General features: G+C 37.4%; 1 protein-coding gene across 1 annotated transcript in view; it reads right to left on the bottom strand.

The window, feature by feature from the left end:
* The window catches only part of AOPEP (aminopeptidase O (putative)), a 597,182-nt gene that overhangs the window by 59,880 nt on the left and 522,111 nt on the right, over nucleotides 1-15,191 (bottom strand). Inside the window, exon 14 of the mRNA XM_089662129.1 lies at nucleotides 8,652-8,768. Within this exon, the coding sequence (XP_089518255.1) occupies nucleotides 8,652-8,768 (117 nt within the window). The remainder of the gene's footprint in view (nucleotides 1-8,651; nucleotides 8,769-15,191) is intronic.

The raw sequence follows: 15,191 nt of genomic DNA, 5'->3' as shown, positions 1-15,191 counted from the left end.
GTATATCAGAGGCACAGGTGCAATTTTACAGACAGCAGTAGACACAAAGTGAGGTCATCATGGGCAGAGCAATGCCAGCATCACCATTGCTGACTGCCGAGTCTCTAACACCTGTTCCTATGCCACTGTTGTATATCTCCTATTCTAAATGAAAGAAAATACCATTCATAACACATAACAAATGTTTTATCAAAGCCATGAGAGCTCTCCTTTTCCCAAATACCATTTCAATTACATTGGTTATGGAATAACAGAAAAATACCCACATTTTTAAAACAGAAAAAATGTACTGAACAGTTTGTCTATGAATACATGTGAATTCCAAAGTCGTTACTGGAAAGCCTGTCTTTGCCTTATTTGTTCTTCTTTCCCAGTCAGGGCTCTTAACTCCTGCTTATCTTGTTACTACCCAGCAGCACTTGCTGCAATGTAAACCTCTAGCTTTCCCATCTATCTAAAAGAAGAAAATCTACAGCCAGATAAGCAACAGGCTCTTTCCTAGTCTACCCCTAGAATTACTTTACCCTGCTGTGCGCTTCATAACACCAAATATACGAAATCTAGACCTCCTCCACATGTGCAAACTCCATATGCCATGTATAATACATACAGTTGGAGCACAATTGTTTTTATAAGTACAAAACGTTTGTACACAAGCAAACTATACTGAAAGTCTCCGAATTACAAATCAAAGTCACTGCTAAGTATAATGAAAAGCCCATGTGTGGTTTAATTGGGGTATATGGTTTCTAGCACCCTCTTTTGATGTGTAGTGACACGACAACACACACACTAACTAATAGACACTATGATACACATGAGGCAAGGGTGAAGAAATCATTGCAACACTTTTCTTTTACATATCCTGTATTTCCTTGCATTAGCTACCTACTTGAACTGAAATGTAATAGAAGAGAAGAAGCAGTGACAACATGGAAAGACCCCCTAAGTCTAAGTTCACATCTAAGCGTTTTCCACAGCGTTTTGCAGAAACACACAGCAGTCCATTTAACATGATTTCCTATGGGACACGTTCACATCTCCGCGTTTTCGCCTGGTGTGTCTTTTGGAAAGGGTCGGGGACTTTTTTAACCACTTCCTGTCTGGACACTTTCACCCCCTTCCTGTCCAGGGCAATTTTCCGTTTTCAGCGCTATCACACTTTGAATGACAATTGCGCGGTCATGCAATACTGTACCCATATGAATTTTTTACCATTTTTTTGAGACAGATAAAGCTTTATTTTGGTGGTATTTACTCACCGCTGGGATTTTTATTTTTTTTTGCTATGTAAATGAAAAAGTCCAAAAATTTTGAAAAAGTGTTTTTCTTATAAAATTTTGCAAATAAATAATCTTTCATCATAAATCTTGACCAAAATGTATTCCGTTATATTTTTAGTAAAAAAAAAATAAGCCAAATTAGTTTATAACCAAAAATTATAATTTTTAAACATTTTTTTTACATTTTTATTTTATTTTTTTATAATATTATTTATGGGTTTTTTTTTTTTTTTAACATACGGTCACCCTAGCAGTACAGTGTCACCATGGTGACACTGTACTACTTGTGGGGGGTGATGAAGTTTTTTTTTTTTTTACAGTGATTGCTTTTACACCCATATAGGATGTAAAAGCAATAATTTCTCTTTCTCTCTGTCTGCATTTTTGCAGCCATTGAGAAATACTGAGTGAGCTGTGATTGGTCACACCTTGTCACATGGTACAAGGCTGTTGTGAATAGCCTTGTACCATGTGACCTCTGTGATCATTCACAGGTAGTAAGCAATGATGTCACAAGTGACATCTTGCTTACTACTTTGCATGTGATCACTGATTGGCCAATCAGTGATCGCATGATCGGAACCTCCTACAGAGGTCCCATCTGACGATCGGTGTTTCACTGTTTCCGGAGGACACAGCGGGCACTGGATTGCGGTACTGCGCGCTCCCAGGGAGCGTGCACAGCTAGAAGAGGCGGGTGCCGTTTATGAATGCCAACCCGCCCCTGGAGTGCCACCGTCCTGCCGTTTATAAACAGCAGGCGGACGGCAAGTGGTTAAAAGCAAAAAGTTGCGTTTTTGATTCTATAGACTTCAATGGAGACGCTGCAGAAAAGCATGTAGTGTGTTTTTGCTGCGTTTTGCATTTTACTCTGCCTAGCAACAAGAAAAAACCACAAAAAAAACGCATCAAAAATGCATGTGCAAAAACTTAAAACGTACCACAAACTTCACTGCAGAAACAAATCAAATGCAATCTGCATTAGGCTAGGTGTGAACCTAGCCTAATTCAGATTCTGAAAATCTGCGGACATTAATTATCTTTAAGACCTAGGATGTATTATAATGGGTCCATGCAAAACCCAGTTTTGGGCAGAGTTCTCTTTTTAACATTTTGCAGTGGAAAAGTAACAATAAAACAAAAATTACATTTTAATCCCCCAGAATTGCATTTTTATAACATCATCCATAAGCAAAGATCACATAGTTTGGACCAAGAATAGATAGACATTAAATTTGTAATCATGGTCACTTGGTCTTGTTGGCTTTCCTGACAAAAAAATCATCCAACTGTAGCCAACTGTAGAACTATTTTCCTATTTAGCTACATACAGATCACACTAATCACACAAAACTAGGATTAGCTGGATTATAGTCAAGAATTCAATAATGTGTTCAAAAATCACCATACACAATAAGATTGATTTACTAAATATTGAGAGTGCAAAATCTGGTGCAGCTCTGCATATAAACCAATCAGCTTCCAGATTTTATTGTCAAAAGCTTAAGACCCCGGTCACATGGGGTGCGACTTGGCATCCGATTTGCTTGCCATGCGACTTGCAAATCGCATGCCAAGTCACACCCTATTGTCCACAATTACAGCGGTCATATTGGTGCAGTTCTGACTTGGTCAGAGTCGCACCAATTTCTAAAGTAGTACATGCACTATTTCAGGTGCAGTTCACATAGACATCTGTGTCAGATGTCTTGCAAATTGCACCTGAAATCGGCATGTCCCCCGAATTTGAAATCATGCGACTTCACTGTAAGTCACACAATTTTAAAGTTGGCCTTGATGTGACCGGGGGATTAACTGAACAAGCTGAAGTTAGAAACTGATTGGTTACTGCACATAGTTGCACAAGATTCTGAGTGCTCCAGTTTTAGTAAATCTCCCCCAAAGTGTAGTAGTGATGCTCCTTATCTCACACAGACTGCCATATCTAATTACGATTTTTATTTTTGTATTTGGAGTATTTAAATAATTTCTAGACAATGGGGTGGATTTCCTAAAGGCAAATAGACGGTACACTTTGCAAGTGTAGTTGTACTCATTTTCCTTAGTAAGTGTGAATGTGGTAAAGCCTCACTTGGTAAATAATACCCAATCAGGTGTAAGGAAAAAAAAAGCATTTTTGTTTGTCCATGATTGGATGATGGAAATCAGCAGAACTTCATCTCATTCACTAAGCTTTGGTGAAAATGAGTGCAACTGCAGTTGCAGAGTGCACCGTCTATTTGCCTTTAGTAAATCCACCCCACTGAATTATAATACTAGGCTTTCTTGCATTAATAATTCATCTTTGACATTTAGCTGGCACTACAGTACCTCCACTTGTACAGCCCTCCTTTTCTCATGTCAAACCTCAATTTGTAAAACCTAAAAATTATTTGTGAAAGAATTGCATTACCAGGTGATGACACATATCTGCGTTGATGGGATATGTCCCTGTCATGTGGCCCTAAACGCATTTACTATTCAGTATAGCGTTCATATATAGCATATTTTAGCCTGTCATGGATTTAAATAAGTTGTGGGAAATGGGGCGGGGTACTGCACCTGTGTCACCTGCGTGCACAAAAACAAGCAGTGTGCATGTGGCCTTTAGAGCGCAACTCCAGTCAATTGTTTTTTTCTTTTCTTTTTATTTGGATAGAGTAAAGGAGGTGGAATTTCTGTCTGTTTTTATTTCTCTAAGACCACTGGGGATATTTCCCCTCACTTCCTGTTCCTGTGATGTCCATACAAGAAATAAAGAGAGACGTCATCACCAGGATAGGGAGAAACAGACAAAATTGATGTTGGAAGTATCCTTTCACTACTGTACTAAATATATATTTTTGAGTGTGTCCCCATTAGGGAAATGTTTCCATCACTTCCTATCATAATGGGCAGCACAGTGGCTAAATGGTTAGCACTCCCGCCTGGCAGTACTAGGGTCGTCAGTTTGAATCCCAACCACGGCACCACCTGCCTGGAGTTTGCATGTTCTCCCTGTGCCTGCGTGGGTTTCCTCCTGGTACTCCGGTTTCCTCCCACACTCCAAAGACATGGTGGTAGGTAAATTGGCTCCTGTCTAAATTGGCCCTAGTATATATATGTATGAATGTAAGTTAGGGTCCTTAGATTGTACACCCCTTGAGGGTTAGGGACCGATGTGAATGTACAATATACAGTTGCTAGAAAAAGTATGTGAACCCCTTGGGATTACATGGAGTTTTGCATGAATTGGGCATAAAATGTGCTCTGAACGTCATCTAAGTCACAACAATAGAAGTGGCCCAGTCAGAGTCCTGACCTCAACCCGATTGAAATGCTGTGGCATGACCTTAAGAGAGCGATTCACACCAGACATCCCAAGAATATTGCTACACTGAAACAGTTTGGTGAAGAGGAGTGGTCCAAAATTACTCCAGATCGTTGTGCAGGTCTGATCTGCAATTACAGGAAATGTTTGGTTGAGGTTATTGCTGCCAAAGGAGGGTCAACCAGTTATTAAGTCCAAAGGTTCACATACTTTTTCCTCCCTGCACTGTGAATGTTTACATGTTATGTGCAATTAAACCATGGCAACATCTAATGTTTGTGTAGTATTATGTTCAGCAGACTGTGTTCTTCTATTGTTGTGACTTAGATGACATTCAGAGCACATTTTATGCCCAATTCATGCAAAACTCCACGTAATCCCAAGGGGTTCATACTTTTTCTTGCAACTGTTTATGTAAAGAGCTGCATGAATTGACGACGCTATATAAGTACCTGTAATAACAATAACAGGGAGTGAACAAAAATCTCCCTAGTAGGACCACAAATGGCAATAAACCTGAGAAAAGCTTTCACTCTTCCCATTTTTCCATAGTAAAGTAAAACTTTTGACTTGAATTAAAGTTCAGCACAAAATGTACTCTCTATTCAAAATCGAACATTTATCACTAAACACATACATGGAGTAGGGTGCTAGACCAGTTTACTACCTTTTGCTTGTCATCAGGTGATCTGGGGAATTATTTTGCTTAATTGCAGGACATCTATTTTCAAACACAACCACTATAAGCTACTTGCGGTCTGTTACATACAGAAAGTCTGATGTATCAAAATGTCAGGAGTAAGTTTATCACAGGCTCCAATCAGATTCAAATCATCCTTAGATGTCTGAATCTAGTTGGAGGTACAGCAAACTGAGAGAAGGCATATTAAACAGCACACACTTTAGCAAGCAGATCGAGCAAGCCTACATGGCAGGAGCTCTGTGAAATTTGGCAGTTAGGGGTTAAATAATACCAAAGTAAACCAAGAAATAGGTACAATGAGTAGATTTTAGCACAGCTGCAGTGTTTCCTGGATATGCACTAGCTGGTTCCACTTGTTGCCTGAAATTGCTCTTTATTTTATACACAAATACACTTGGGATGTACTCATAGATAGCGCACTTATCTTTGATTTATAAAACAATATGATTTTAGGCTTAGTAGCCATGTATGGCAGTTAATCACATAAGCTGACATCTTTTTTTTCCATGTTCCATTTGTAAGATTCATGGAGTTATGAGGGTCAGAGATACCTCTGAGATAGTAGAAGATGTAATGCACTATTAGCAATAGTGCACAACAGTAATGTGCATGATATGTGAGAAAACAGGGCGATATGTGTTTTATGAGGGCAAATGTCTGAAGGTTGATGGGATTCTAACAGAATGGACCATTACACAAGTGTGAAGTAAGGTCAGCATGATAAAAATAATGCATGCTTGTGTGGATTATCAATTAACGCTTGTATCATGAGGATGTAGTTGAGCAGAACAAAGTAAAATCACTACTCATTATCAGGCTTCAATAACACACTGGCATCTTAAAAAAAGAACCCTAATTTGCAGCACAGATCATTACAAGTCATCAAAATACCGAAATAAATATTATGAATTGACGGCAAACTAGCTTGCAGGCATCAATATTCAGAATCAATCACAACTGTGCTCATTGCATTGTTCAATTTTGAGATTCTGATTTCCTCAATGATTCTCAGACTTGCACAAAAAAGGATGAATGTGTAGAAGTCCTGTTTTTTATGTCATTAAAAATAATTATACAGCACATTTTAATATAATAGGGTCTGTTATATTCTAATGCAAGGGGTAACTGAAACCTTTATTAATAGTTTTGTTATGGAAATTTCCTTTACAATATGAAGCTTTACCTTGCTCCCCCACTGCTGGGATCTACCTTTACAACCCCTGTAAATATCTAGGTATGCTATACACATGTACAGCAAGTGTCCCTGCCTCCCACAACATAGTGCCTGAGCAGTCAATCACCAAGCCTTTTCTGTCACATGGGCCACAAGGGAGTATGCTTAGACCTGTGAAGGTTTCAACTTTTTTCGAAGAATAATACTGTGGGAATTGCAGGACTGATACTGATAGGAATTTTAGAGGCTGCGCGGACATATCTCAGCAGTGAAGAAAAAAGAGAAGAGTAGCCGTCTTATAGTACCTACTACGTTAGCTTATTTTTCCCCCTACGAGGTTAGATTAAAATATGTGCTTTCATAATCTTTAGTCATTTAGTCATTAAACTTTCATGCACATTTTTAATTTGCATGATACAATACCAATTAAAAGGGGATGCAATAAAATGTGTCCTTTTTCCCAAGATCTATACTTTTTTTCTCTTATATCTACACAGTGTAAATACACACATAATTTTTGTGGTATTTAACTTGAATGAACTAATTAGAAATAATACTATGTTGATATATATATATAAAAGATGACTGAAGATCAGATTAACCACTAAAGGCTGCTGGCAGTAAGTGCCCCTTGTTCCATTGTGGAGTGTAGGTCTTCCTCTCTTTGTTACTGAGTGAACAAGCAATTAGACAATTGTGTATTACATTGATGACATAGCTCAAGCTCTAATACATATAAATTGTCAGTATGACATGGATCAGGGGTAGGTGAACTTCCGCCCTACAGTCGTTATGGGACTGCAAGTTTCATCAGGCATTGCAAGACTGAGAGTCAAAAGCATGACTCCCAGAGGCACAATGGGAGTTTACCAGCAGCTGGAGGGCCGGAGTTTCCCTACCCCTGACATTGATGTTCTTATTTGGATATATTAAGTTATTTTAATTTAAATGTGGAAATAGAGGTAGTCACATCATTATGATCTGGAGTTTGTTGGCCCACGTACCTACTGACAGGTAATTGGGTCATTCTAGCATCTAGGACTTCTACTACACTCTGCAGAAACTAGGAGAATTGGTAAGATAAAGTACATTTCAGCAAACATATCATTTTACCTGGCAGAGTGGCATGATTACCTGCATACTGGGTTCTTCTGAACCATTTCATTTTTTTAAGCGCAAAATAACAGAATAGCAATTAAACTGTGAAGCAACTACATTTTTCCTCCAGACAATTTGCACTAGACATCATTTCTGCATCACAAATGCCCCTATGGGTGGATGTTCAATGGTAGAATCACCTGACTGCATAGCATATCATTTCAAAACTGCAAAAATTCCCCCATTGCAAGAAGATCAAATGTTATCACGTTAGCTTTTAATAGAAGAAAATGCCATTTCAGTATTACCTTAAAACAGAGAACTTAAGCAGATTAAAACTATTTAAATTTGATAATCAAACCAGAGTTTTTAAATGACTAAGCCAGTAAAATGCACATTTTCCTCATTTATTCTTGCTTCTGGAACATAGAGGTCATACTGGTAATAATAGGCTGGATTCCCAGGTAACGGAAAGCTGCCCTTGGTATACTATCACTATTCTGTCACAATTAACCATAATGAAAAATAAAAATCTGAAGAAACAGCTTATAAAAGTTACAGAAACACATTTAGTTTCACAGATCCATAGCCAGGAAACTAGCTTGAGTGGATTGGGGGTGTCCAAGCTCAAATCCACCTTTGTATGGGCCAGTGTTTCTCAACTCCAGTCCTCATGGACCCCCAACAGGTCATGTTTTCAGGATTTCCATTATTTTGCACAGGTGATTTGATCAGTTTCACTGCCTTAGTAATTACCACAGCTGTTTCATCTGAGGGAAATCCTGAAAACATGACCTGTTGGGGGTCCATGAGGACTGGAGTTGAGAAACACTGGTATGGGCCGAGATGCACCAAGGACTGCATAGAGCTGAAATACAGTTTTGGGCACAATAAACCTTTGTACATACCTAGACAGATCAACAAAAGAGTACAAGAAAATTGTGCTCCCCCTATACTTGCTGTTAACATTTCAAAGCCTCTGCTAAACAGTGATCACGACCATAAACAGTCTGCTATTAATTTTTTGGCCAACCAAACACCTGATTATGGGTTTCATATCTGGTACTAGGCATCTGTTCTTACCTCTGCATCATGTTCCTGCAGGCTGTAGGTCGTCTTTAGGTATTGCAATGTTTTGGCGCATAAAGTATTTTCCTGCAACAGCAAATCCAAAAGCAGAACCAGCTGATCTGGAAGGATCTGCGAACAAAAGCACTTTTGTTACTGGTGTTTTTATATGCAGCACAATTATTCATATATAGCAATCTCTAGTGACTCTTTCAAAATGTCTATATTGTTCAGAAGAAATAAATCATGTATATTAGAATTATCACCACATAGGGAAAGCCACACTGTTGTAGTATCATTTATCATATAAAGGAAAAACATTCAACAGAGCAAGTAACACACTACTTGAGCTATTTCATGCATATAATTAATAAGACATATTTCTCAGCTGATGATAAACTGTGGGTTTATACAGCAAAAATATCTCAATTCTAAGGAAAATCTATGGTGAAAGACTGGGTCCTCACCCTCAGACACACTGCACAGCATCCTGTCACTGGTTTCAAGAATTCAAATGACTGGAGAATGTTGTAATTCAAGGTAAAACACATCTGCAAGCAGTCAGACAGAGATAGCACACTTGAACAAAAAGCATGCCATACCACAGCATAAACATGTGTTTTTCCTTTTTACTATTTTTCTTTATTCTTATATTATGGATAAGATCAACAGCTCTACGGATACAAAGAACATTTGCTTTATTATCAAAACTGTCCACTAAAAAAAACTTTTTTACGAAGGTCAAACTGTAAACATTTTTGATCAGAAAAAAAAAACATGTAAAAGTATAACAGCAATGAAAACAAAAGCGGGTGCTCCAATAAGTCCTTCTTTGTGCGTATGTTCACTGGTATACTTATTGGTAGTATATTATTTATCCCTCTATTAGTGTGACACGTCATATTCCTCTTACTTTGTTTTGCCCATGCTGTGTTTCCATATTTCTATAAACCAGATGTTTCAGTCCTTTAGTAAATTATAGGGTATGACGGCTTAGGCTCTCGCTTCTAACAATGACAGGCCTCTAGGTATGTTACACCTTGCCTCCACCACCAAAAGTTACAAATAACTGCTACAGAATATATCTTTTACAAAATATGCATAATTTTGAAAGCTGTTCTTAAATGTGAACCCTAAAGGAGAAAGCCAAAGATCCCTTAAATATGGCAAAACGTAAACACAGTACAACACTTGCTAGTTTGCTATAGGGGCCTAGGCTTGAAATTAATAGAAGAATTCTGACTTCTGTTATACATACATAGCCTTAAAAAAAACCCTGCCTTTATTAAATATTTGTGAATGTAAAATGCCCAAATGATTTAATTCGTGACAAGATGAAAAAGAGAAGCAAACGTGATATTGTATTTACTGCAAACCTAGCAACCTCTGGATATCACATGAAATAAAGGTATTGAATACTACCTAATACGTCATAACTTTCTGGCAACATATTAAGAAACTGTACCCAATTCTCACAAACATTTCACAGAACTCAACTTAGCAAACTCAATCTTTATATTTCTAAGGACAAAACTTCAAACAAAATACCATACAATTATCAATCACAGTTTGATTTCAAAATACTAAAAGAAGAACAGCTCACTTCCCTCAAAGGTGATAAATAACACACCAAGGGTTATTTACTAAAACTGCATGGTGCAAAATCTGGTGCAGCTGTGTACTGAAACCAATCAGCTTCCAGGTTTTATTACCAAAGCTTAATTGAGCAAGCTGATTGGCTACCATACACAGCTGCACCACATTCTGAGTGTTCCAGTTTTAGTAAATCTACCCCAATATATATTTCAGATTTTCAGCTAATCAAAAAAGTATAATATTGGCGAGAACATGTCTCATGCAGGAAAAAAATAAAACACTGTGAGATAAAATAAAAATATAATATGTTCAAAAACAATCTGTTTTTAAAGAAAAAAATGTTTGCAATTGATTTCAATTTATATGTGAAAAAACAATTTGCACAATGTTCCACTGGTTAAACTATTCAGTTACTCGTTCTAGAATGATGACAAGTGCAGGCGTTGTCGACTGTGTCCCAGTAAAACTTATGAGAAATGACTTTCCTGTATGCATATCAGAATTTTATCAGAAATATTTCTGATAAAAATTCAAACGCAAGTCATTGAATCATTAACTGGCATTATAACAAAAAAAACCAGACTAAAATACAATTAACTTGTTGCATGCCAGAAATCATAACTGAGAACCTTATTTGAAAAGTTTACCCAAAAGAAATGATAAAAAGAAAATAACACAATAAGATCTAACCATTTGGGATTGTGTGCATTGTTGGATGGAACAAACTGGGTGTAGGTATACAGGTTTAAGCAAGACTCAACTCCAAAGCCAAAAGAAGAAACTATAAAAGTCTTCCCACATCCTGTAAAACATTTGCACCTCAATGTCACAAAAAGCAAATTTGCGATGTTGGCACGCACTGAAAATTCGACATGGTAAAAAGAATTTCAACTATCATGAAAGAATAAAGACTTTGCTTTTACAGTACAGCAACGTGTAGTTGAAGGACATGACCCATCTGCCACATAACAGAAGACAAAGACCACCCACAACTTACAGATACAATCTGTCAATCCATACATTATGGCAAGACGATTAATGCCAGGTTCCGGGTGGGTCCACATGAGAAAACAGTTGATTACTGACCTTTCCACACGCATGAAATGTGACACAAGTCTGCACTTGAACATCCCCAGCACCACCACCGACGACAGCACTACACCCAGGAGTGGGGATCATACAAATCACACTACAGCTGGCATGCCGAATATCCCATTTGGTTCAGCTTGCACTTGAATGAGGGCATTGAAATCCTCCTCGGAGAGAAAATGTGCTGTGGACTAATGCAGTGAGCGATTAATAGTGGCGTGTTTTCTATTATTACTCCATTATCACGCTGGGATCTGTGCCTAAATGAGGCATACTTCCTCCCTGATGCCATTTCCTTTTATCCTGCCTGTAGTCTAAAAGCGGATCAATGGGAGTAATACATATGATGTCACTTCAATTTACAGACACTGCCTCCCTCTTTCTCATAGTTCAGATAGATCAATTCTTCCCAAAAATGGTTAAGAAATGCTTAGGGATCTTCTTCTACCAGAAAAGGGTACTCTGCTATATTTATCCAAGTTACTACAGCTAGAAATGTTTATACTGAATTAAAGAGAGGAAAAAAGAAGGACAAGGAGGCACAGGCTTGAAAATACTGGCTAGACTTCAATGCAAACAATGCACACAACCAAATTAACTCATTGTGCACGCCGATCTGTTACTGTGCACTGTAAAGGGAAGCCTTTCTGCAACATAAGGGGCACTCTGTACAATAGGCTTTTGCTGTAAAAAAAGAAAAAGAAAAAGGAAAGTCATATTTAGTAGCTGAAACGCAGTAAAAAAAAAAAAAGTGCAGTTTTAGCTACAATTTAAAATATGCACTAAATTATGCTGATATCACTACCTTTTTGAAAAACATTCTAGTCATTTTTATTTATAAAAGTTTGGAACGTTCTACAGGGTGTGTTTATGAACACAAAACGTTCATCTGTCAGTCATCAGACATACATCTTGACAAAATTGCTCTGCCAGACTTTGTTTTTATTTTAATAACCCTGCACCAAAAAAGTGAAGATCAAACTATAATAAGGAATAAATACAAATAAACTGTATTATTATACCAAATTATAATAACTGGATATCACGTGCAAATAAAAATAATAATATAAATATCTAAAACCAAATATCCAATAAAAAATATTTGCCTGCATTTTGCAAGAAACATTTTTATTTAAAATGTTTTAAATGTTATTTTATAATATTTCTGTATTTTTCTTTACTTCAGAATGAAGCCAGATTTTATGCTGGTTGTTTAGGTGTATTTAACTCGCACTGACAATACCCTAAATAATAATCAGTGATATAGGTTTATTGCAAAAATATCTACCCATGAAATGTATTGCAATTTTAATTTTCCGAGGTACAAGAAAAGTTTTAAAAAGAAAGTTTATTACAGTGCTGAAGTCAAGTTATAACAAAAAACAGCATTTGCAGGTTACAACACACTGTGGGACATTCCATTCAGTGTTAGTGTACTCGTGTGAAAAAAATCTTGCAAGGCTTTTTTTAAAGGGCCAGTACAGCTAAAAGTGATATTTAACCTGGTGAAGGAAATCACCTACTGACTTCTTAAACATCTAAGGGACTCCTGCAGTGAGGAGTGTGCCTTTGTTACCACCCATCTTGCAGGTTTGGGCTGTTCCCACTCCTGCTGCAGTCTGAATATTTGATATGAAAAAACTAAATATTTAATATCAAAAGGCTGGTAAGCAAGCTTAAGAATGTCAAGTGAAGAGATCTCCCATTTGGGGTGGGAAACAAACCAAGCGTTTTGAAGTATTACTAAACCAATAAAGGTTTTTGTAACACTGGTCAGATAAACAAAATATTGTTTAAGTACAATGGTCAAAAATACCTGTAGAAGTGTAATGTGTGTTTTACACCAACCAGCCTGGAATGATCTGTTCTTAGGGTTATCAGACTGTAGTTTAAATTTCCTCACCTGGCTCACACTTTTGAATATACAGCATATCACAGACTTTGTCTTTTTGTATTCAAGCGCAGACTAGGGGCAGATAGAGTTTGAGAATGGAACAGCAACCTGCTAACCAAAGGGCTTCAGGCATCTCTTAGATTGTAAGCTCCAAGGAGCAGGGCCCTCCTAACCCTCTTGCATTGAACAGTATTGTTGCTGTATTCAAAAGTGTGAGTCAGGTGAGGAAATTGAAGCCACAGTCTAATAACCCTAAGAACAGAGCATTCCAGGCTGGTTGGTGTAAAGCGCTGAGCAAACTGTTGGCACTATATAAATCCTGTATAATAATAATAATCTATCCATCATGCTGATGAAGTATATTGTTTGCCCAGGGTATTCACTTTTTTAATAGTCACAGTTATTCCTATAATTATCCAACACCTACCAGAAACTGAAATGTGTGTTTCCTATTACTACAGGGATAAAAATACTATTACAAATTCACACTACAATATTGCATATAGCAACCCAGTTGTACCGTATTGCTGTTTATACAAAACAATATTTTGAAAAATAACGTATACAAATATTTAGAATACAAAAAAAAAATCTAATTTTTATTCTTTTCCACATGTGAGGTTATACGCATTAAACGGTGGTATGTAAAATTATAGCTCCATTAGAAAGAGATTTAGTGAGATTTAGTGTGGTGTCCGAAATTCATTCTGGATATTTTCTTGGCATTTTGCTAACAAAATGCCCCCTATAATAATAAGTTCATACTTTCCCTCCTTTCCTTCCTGCCAATCAGTGCTCTACTGCGGAGATGCTGTTGCTCAAAGAATCTTTAGAAACTGACATTTCCTGGAGTGTCAGATTGCTGGCCTAATACATCGAAGGGCACTGAATGCCCTAAAGGTCAAGTTCACCTTTTAGTAAAAAATAATACATGCACATTTTTTTTTGCAGGTAAAAAAAAATGTGCATCTATTATTTTTGTCTGCAGGAGCCTGTAAAACATTGCACCAGCGTTCAGCAGATTGGGGGGAAGGTCCCCTGCTACCAGTAAAAGCGGGGATCGGGGGCTGGTCAGATCGTAACATGTTACACCCTGAATATGAGTGTGATATGTGCCATGTTACGAAAGGTGAACTTATCCTTTAAGTCTTCAGGAGTGATATCTCTGCGTTAAAGAGCAGATCAACAGCACAGGCGGTAGCAGATGCAAGTATGAACTCAATTCAACTGAAGTTCACTGGTAAATATAGTACTTATATTTTAAAAAAGATCCTATCATTAGGATACATGAGAGATTTACCCTAAAGTCCTGGCTGTCCATTTCGAGGGTTCTTATATCAAAACGAAGCAAACACCTAAAAAGAATTCTGTCAGGATATAAAATGTCAGGATAGAAATATAGCAGCTGCCATTGCAAACTTGCTTTTGAAGGTTGCAAGATTCACAGCTGTCTTCCTTACTCTTCTTTCACTAACCTGGAACCTGAGCATATCAGGTGTCCCAACATGACAGCCCCATGAGCTCGCACCTTCAAAAACAAGTCTGTAATCCCAACTCCTGTTTTTCTATCCTGACAGGTTCCCCTTAATATTAGATTGGTGACATTAAACCACCACCTGCACTCCTCTTCCATTCCTGTCTCTGCAATCTGTTCACATCACAGAATATGCCCCACAAATGTCTACCTGCTGTCACTGGGTTTAAGGAGACATTGGGAATGCATGGAAAATGTTGGGAAATATGTATCTATAGAATTAAGGATTAGGCCAAATTTTATTCTGCCTTGGCCTGTGTTGGTTGAACAAAACACAAAACCTACTCAAATATAGAAAATGTAAAAGTTGCCCTTGGCTGCCATTGTTTATTTGATTATTTTTAATGAAATGTTTGGAAGTAATTATAATGTTCCTGGGCCAGTAGCAGGTAATTTTATGTTATGTTGTTTTATGTTATGAAAAATAACATACCATGCTGGT

Source organism: Staurois parvus, unplaced genomic scaffold, assembly GCF_062004578.1.
Source record: "Staurois parvus isolate SC_StPar_1 unplaced genomic scaffold, SC_StPar_1.0 ptg001432l, whole genome shotgun sequence".
Classification (NCBI taxonomy): domain Eukaryota; kingdom Metazoa; phylum Chordata; class Amphibia; order Anura; family Ranidae; genus Staurois; species Staurois parvus.
This window is presented reverse-complemented; position numbering and strand designations above follow the sequence as displayed.